We start from the raw sequence: 7,500 nt of genomic DNA, 5'->3' as shown, positions 1-7,500 counted from the left end.
AAAATAAAATAAAATGTTTCACTGAAATATCACGGGTTCCAAAAGAATATTAAGCAGCACTGATAATAAATCTATTACAGAAGGAACAGAGCTGAAAGATGAGATACACAGGTTTATGTAGCGTGTGTTTGACTGGATGGGGCTGTGTGATCAGGTGAGTGTGTGTGTGACTGAATGCAGGTGAAACCAGTCTGTGCAATGGAGTATGGGAAATGAAGTCCACATATATGTAGTATACATGTATACAAGATCACTGACCAAAATCAGCATATTATGTCTTCTGAAGGATCACGTGACACTGAAGACTGCTGTGCATTTTTTTTACATGTATTACCTACTACATATAGCTCTTTTGTCGGTTTAGTTGCATTTGCTTTCCTTATTTGTAAATAGCTTTTGGATAAAAGTGCCTGCTAAACGACTAAATATAAACATAATGTAAATGTGTGTGTCCTACTTATGAAGATGAAGCACTCGGACGCTCTCTAATGAATGATGAATCGTTTATTTCAGCTTAAGTTACTTAAGTATTACCTAGAAGAACTAGCTGGCCTAGAGAAATAAGTGTAATATTTCAAATAACAGAGGTTTACGGTCATCTACAGTAACTCACGGGGAGAAACATAATGAAGTAAACACTCATTCACGAGCGCCGTGTGTTCATCCATCCCTGACCTTTAACAGGACACACATTTTCCTCCGTTTACGCTTCAAAGTCCCTCTTTACTCGTTTCCAAGCCTCACAGAAAACCTCCGAGCGCTCCAGAAGCGATCCCAGCTGTCACAGCAGCTCAGTCTCAGTGTAGTTTGGCTTCTTTTCTGACACTTCAACGAGGAGTTTTGTGTGTAACTCATTCTCACGTCGCTTTAGAAAAAAGTTACCCACTCTTCATACTTCAGGCGTCTCGTGTTGTGCCTCCAACAAAACTAATAAGATATGAAATATGTCTAAAAGTCTTTTAATATATCTTCTAGGCCTGACAAATGAGCAGTTTACCGTCACATCCTCACACTTGATTAAAGGGTATTACAGTAATTCTCTTAAATATATTTTTTATAATGTTTACTTCTTAAAGTAATTGTAGGTAATTGGTAAACTTACTCAAAATACAGTCAACTATCATAAAATTATACTATTATACTTATACTATTTAATTACGTATTACAATTGACATTTTTTTAATTGCTCGTTTTGAAAAGGACAAAAAATGGGGGAAAATGTACTAAAACAACAAAAATACTCAACACATGATCACAGTGTAATGTTAAATATAGTACATCAAGCTGTATTGCATTTTAAAGTAGTTAACTTAATCGACATTATAAAGACCGTAACAAAAATAAAACAAAAAATGTAATTAAAATGGACACTGAAAAGTGTAAAAGTAAAAAAAAGTTTTAAATAAATAAATGACTACAATAGCACGTAACTTATAGTAAAATGACGCACGTTATAAGCACAAGGTCTCCTACGAAAGGCCTTTCACGCCACTGAATAAACAAATCATATGATAAATAATCGTGTAATAAAATATATATGAAGTATATTGCGACTATTGTTCTCACGATTCAGTTTTGAGACACAATTGGGCCAAAGGTCAGCTTTGTTAAAGCAAACAGACCTCCGTTATCTCCAGCGACACAGGGATAATTGTCACGGATGTTTTTTAGATTGTCTTCCCCTTCCCTCCTTTCCCTGGGGAGACGAGAGCACCATTAATGGGATACAAAATTAGTGAGCAATCAAAAGAGGCCAAAGTCCCTTGAGTACTAAATCTGCCCGTTCCTTACTGAAAACGTCTCCTAAATCCTCGCGTCTTCTCTTATTCTTATTCTTTTATCGTGCTCCTGGTCTCTCATCTGGGTTGATTTACTGTGTAATTAGGGTGTAAACGGCTCAGACGTGTGTAACAGACACCTGGAACGCGCTCGCGAGGAAAATAATGTCTAGACCTGATCTGATCTTCAATTAAGTCACATCATTAGACTAACATAATCTGCTTGAACACAAAGGACACACATTACAATGTTTTCATTGAAAGGTATGTGATTTCTCGGGGCTAATGACTTCTTCAAAAGTCCACTCGAATCAGTAGCGTGGAAAAACACTTTTTTAATTAACTAAAACTGAAACCATAAAAAAAGAAGAAAGCATTTTTGTTACTGGAAATAAATTAACTGAAATATATATAAAAATATATAAAATATATATAATAAATATGTATATATATATATATATATATATATATATATATATATATATATATATATATATATATATATATATATGATTTTCAGCATTGCAATTCTCTTTTGTCACAGTACAGTAATTACTAATATTATATGTAATATTACTTTGTTTTCCTCCACAAGTGCCATGCATTTTTGACTGTGAGTAGACTTTAATTATTTGCATTCACATTGTAATCCATTTGTGTGTCAATCCATGTTCATTTTTACCGCTAATTTTTATTTTTATTTTTTTTACCATTTGTGCCAACCATTTTATTTTTACCCCTCAAGGAAACACATGTCTCAATATGAGCTGAATGTGATTAAAGGGAAGATTTTTCTGGCCGGCAGTCTGAAGATCTCGTCTGTGGAGTGAGCTGCAGCGATCCTGATCCAATAAACGCAACATAAAAATCAACTAATTCCTACAAAAAAAACAAAAAAAAGAGTGTAACGTTGTAACTTATTATAAGTATAGTCAATAGTTGTATTCTATGTTTAAGCATTAATTCGTTTATGTGTCCCTTTTAAAATTACTTTTTTTGTCTAATACACATTACATGTATATATATATATATATATATATATATACCTTCCCTTCGTGCGATTTGTATATTTCAGCTGTATCTCGTTAGTTTAGTCAATTACGTTGTATATTTAAGTCCTGTGTGTTTGTCTTGAGTTTGTCCGATCGTCGAGGTTACATACGTGGTTTATGTTCTGCCTGCCTGCCTGTAATTATTATTATTATTTTGCCCGTTAGAGATTAAATCTGTTTAAGTTTATTTTGCTTCTCGAGTGGCTCCTTCTTGCTTTGATTATTACTGATGAGATCCTAGTCATAGGCTGTATTCACACTAATCTATATCCACAGATCCTCAGATGTTTTGTCCTGCTCTGAAAACATAATTGCACTTCGTTATGTATGATGTATTTAATATACTTTAATAATTTGATATTAATAATTCTACTTTTAATCTAGTTTAATTGTATACTAATATATGGACGAATTGTATATTAGTTAATTTAAAAATATATATATATATATATATATATATATATATATATATATATATATATATATATATATATATATATATATATATATTTTTAATTAATTAATTAATTTATTTCTTTTTTTCGCAGGCTGCTTTGTTCGGCAACCTCTCTTGCAAAATAAATACTTTTTTTGCAAAATGTTGATGCATAAAATACATACTACAAGTTAATGAAAAAAACATTTAATTTAATTGTCAATTATTTTTGCTGCATTTACATCGCTTCACCCAGTAGATGTCCTCAGTCTAACTGAGCTTCCGTTGTCCTTGCTTACATTTCCTCAACATGTCATTATATATTAATAAAAATACATTAATAAAAATCTCATTAATATTAACAAATGGTGACTTGGATGAGAATACGTAAATAGCGATTTCTTATCCATCAAATGAGGACTTTTAGCACTGAGACCGGAGACTTGTATTATAGAAAACACTACGAACCGGAAGTCAGCCGTCTAGTCTGTTTACTTTTGCCGCTGCTGGACCCACGTGAACACAAGTGCGTGTTTATCTGACTTTAATTACTCGTTTAATTCCGTGTAAAACTCATTTAGGTTAATCAAGCGGATGCATTCATGTATCAAGATATTCTGCGCATAATGCCGAGTGAACGGAGCTTGATAATGTGTTATTATCTGTCAAGGTTATTCTTTGTTTGAAAGCATAGTCCACATTTTAAAAATGAATCTTATGCTTAATTAAATACGCAGTTCATATATCGTTCGATGCGTACTCGATTTTAAAAAATCATATCTGGGTAGACAACTGTACAGAAATTACACGATATGATCATATCTATTATATCTAAACCTATTCAAACAGCATGTATGTAATTTTTTTTAGCGTAATTTAAATTATTGCTTTAATCTATGCTACTATAATGTTAATGCATTAAAATGGTCATGCTTTATGTTGCAAAACAGCACGTGTGTGTAAATGTGTGCATGCATATATAAGATATATGATAGACAATAAATAGTAATAAATGTATGATAGATGTTATATGTCTCTGTTGTCATGTGTTTATATATATATATATATATGTGTGTGTGTAAATGTGTGCATGTGTATATATATGATATATGATAGATGTTATATGTTGTCATGTGTTTATATATATATGATATATATTCACTATTCAATCAAATGTTGTTATTAAACAGTTATATTAAATTCCAAAAAGTAGATAAAACAGAAACATTTTCTCATTGATTCATTGTGACTTTTACTACGATATATGGCACGAAATGAAGACTGCAGCAATAGTAACCACTTCCTTTCCATTTGTTTCTGCAGTGCAGGTCTGATGTGGCCTCAGTCACAATGTCTCTGAGATGCTTTCAGAAGACGTCGCCGACACTGTCCACGGTGAAGAGCTGCGTGCGTCTGAGACGCTTCTCCGGAGCGGCTCAGGGTCACAGGAGGGTGGTGATCACCGGCATCGGCCTCGTGTCTCCCCTCGGGACGGGAAGTGCTCTGCCGTGGCAGCGTCTGATTGGTGGAGAAAGCGGTTTGGTCGCTCTGGACCCAGAGGAGTACAAGACGGTCCCGTGTAAGGTGGCGGCCCGCGTGCCGCGAGGAGATAAAGATGGCGATTTTAACCAAGAGGCATTTGTGTCCAAAGGAGAGATCAACAGCATGTCTGCAGCCACGGTTATGGCCGTCGGGGCGGCCCGCTTGGCTCTTGAAGATTGCGGCTGGTTTCCCAGAAGCCCCGAGGAGCAGCTGAGCACCGGCGTGGCGGTCGGGATGGGGATGGTGTCTCTGGAGGAAATCGCTCGCACGGCCTCGGCCTTCGAGACGCGCGGCTACAGCAAAGTCAGTCCGTTTTTCGTCCCCCGCATCCTGGTCAACATGGCCGCGGGACACATTAGCATCAAGCACAAGCTCAAGGGCCCCAATCACGCCGTGTCCACCGCCTGCACCACGGGGGCTCACGCCGTCGGGGACGCCGCCCGCTTCATCGCCCGCGGCGACGCCCAGGTGATGCTCGCCGGCGGGACGGAGGCCTGCGTCAGCCCCCTGTCCGTCGCCGGCTTCGCTCGCGCTCGGGCCCTCAGCACCGGCTGGAACCAGGAGCCCAGGCTCGCCTCGCGGCCGTTTCATCCGGACCGAGAGGGGTTCGTGATGGGAGAAGGGGCGGCCGTGCTGGTTTTGGAGGAGTATGGACACGCGGAGAAGAGGGGTGCGCGGGTGTACGCCGAGCTGCTGGGCTACGGGCTCTCCGGAGACGCCGGCCACATCACGGCCCCGAGCGCCGACGGAGACGGAGCCTTCCGGTAAGACCGGTCTCAAACTCGATCCCTGGAGGGCCGCGGCTCCAGATCTGATCACGCCTGATCAATGTCTTCAGGGTCACTAGAAACGGGTGTGATCTGAAGCCGTGGCCCTCCAGGGGCCGCAACGCTATTTTGATTGCAATGTAACAGTACAAACATAAAACCTTATTTGAGGACACATAGGGTTATTATCTACAACTGTAACTACCGTAATAATACATTTTATATTATATAATCATTTAAATGTAATATTAATATATAATAGTACATTACTTAACACAAAACAAATCAAATATAATCAACTTTAATTAGTTTTATTTTATTAGCTTTCGTTGTTATTTTCGTATTTATAAAGACTTAAAATAATAAACTAAAACTGATTAAAAAAAATGCACACTATAGAGACTATATATAGTCATAGGTTTATAGAGAAAACCCTGATAAAATGACAAAATGACTTAAAATGTGCACAAGAACCGAAAATGCTAGCATAGACACTAATTCAATATTTTGATAAATGATACTAATACTAACCCGATGATAGACAATAAATAACATGAAAAACACTAAACAGAAAAGAAAAAAAATTGATGTAAAATTTTTCTTAATTGTATGCTTTTTATATATAAAAGCAAAAAAAAAAAAAAAAAAAAAAAAAAAATATATATATATATATATATATATATATATATATATATATATATATATATATATATATTGTAATAAATGTATTTAAATTAAACCAGTGATGTCCAGTTTCAACCTGGAAGTTTTTGTTTAAATGAATATTCAATTATAGAATAGAATATAAAATTAATAGATTTTAGTTTCATAAAATATATATCCATAAAAAAGATCAAATACTTAAAAAGACACCCTTTACGTACACTTATTATACAAACAAACACTTTTTTTTAACCTAGACTTTTTTTTTCCCTCAATAAATTCTTAATTTGCTGCTAATTAATATTTAGTGTGGTAGTTGTTAAGTTCAGGTGTTAGGGATTAGGAATAAGGTCATGTAGAATAAGGTATTAACATGTGCTTATTTATTACTAATAAATGGCTAATACTCTGTTAATATGCATGCTAATGAGCAACTAATAGGTGTAACCGTAAGATAAACCTTTTGGTTACATTATATATTAAACCGAAAAGGAAAACACGGAAAGTACAAATATGAGACACAGTTCAAAGAGGTTCCACATACCTTTGCTATTTAAAAAAAAAGAAGTACTATGCGTTTGAATGAATCAGTCATTTGTATGCTTATAAATCGTCGCAGGCATCTAAAGGCGATCCTGTGTTTCAGGTGCATGTCTGCTGCTCTGCGTGACGCCGGAGTGTCTGCTTCGGACGTGACGTACATCAATGCTCACGCCACCTCCACGCCTCTCGGAGACGCGGCGGAGAACGCCGCCATTAAGAGGCTGTTTGAGCAGCACGCGCGCTCGCTGGCCGTGTCCTCCACTAAAGGAGCGAGCGGGCACCTGCTGGGAGCCGCCGGAGCGCTGGAGGCCGCCTTCACGGCCCTGGCCTGTCACCACGCCGTCCTGCCGCCCACCCTCAACCTGGACCGCACGGAGCCCGAGTTCGACCTCAACTACGTGCCCTGCACGGCCCAGACGTGGAGCTCCGGCGGGCGCAGAGTCGCTCTCACCAACTCGTTCGGCTTCGGGGGGACTAACGCCTCTCTGTGTCTCGCCAGCGTGTGATTAGTCCTCTCGCGGGCCAGTTACTACGGGAATTCAGAACAGAGATCGTGTCGTGTTCGGAAGGAAATACTAGCAATGATTGCAATTTCATTTTATGCTTAATTTGATTTAATTTAAGAACTATAAGTGTAAATAAATTTTTTTTTGGTAAAGTTGACGGATGACCATCAGTGCAAGAATTCAATAGTTTATGTATCTTGGTATTTCAAGATT

General features: G+C 37.4%; 1 protein-coding gene across 2 annotated transcripts in view; it reads left to right on the top strand.

The window, feature by feature from the left end:
• The first annotated feature begins 3,733 nt into the window (after window positions 1-3,733).
• oxsm (3-oxoacyl-ACP synthase, mitochondrial) overlaps window positions 3,734-7,500 on the top strand; it is a 3,823-nt gene continuing 56 nt past the window's right edge. The window contains exons 1-3 of one of the 2 annotated variants that reach the window (XM_043232898.1): window positions 3,734-3,792; window positions 4,590-5,572; window positions 6,885-7,500. The exon at window positions 6,885-7,500 is cut by the window's right edge and continues 56 nt beyond it. In XM_043232898.1, coding sequence (XP_043088833.1) covers window positions 4,617-5,572; window positions 6,885-7,287 — 1,359 coding nt within the window. In that variant the 5' untranslated portion in view covers window positions 3,734-3,792; window positions 4,590-4,616 and the 3' untranslated portion in view covers window positions 7,288-7,500. The remainder of the gene's footprint in view (window positions 3,793-4,589; window positions 5,573-6,884) is intronic. The other variant, XM_043232899.1, reaches the window with a different exon arrangement.

The sequence above is a fragment of the Puntigrus tetrazona genome, unplaced genomic scaffold (assembly GCF_018831695.1).
Source record: "Puntigrus tetrazona isolate hp1 unplaced genomic scaffold, ASM1883169v1 S000000746, whole genome shotgun sequence".
In the NCBI taxonomy this organism is placed as follows: Eukaryota; Metazoa; Chordata; class Actinopteri; order Cypriniformes; family Cyprinidae; genus Puntigrus; species Puntigrus tetrazona.
Note: the sequence above shows the minus strand (reverse complement) of the source record. Positions and strands in the feature narration are given on the sequence as shown.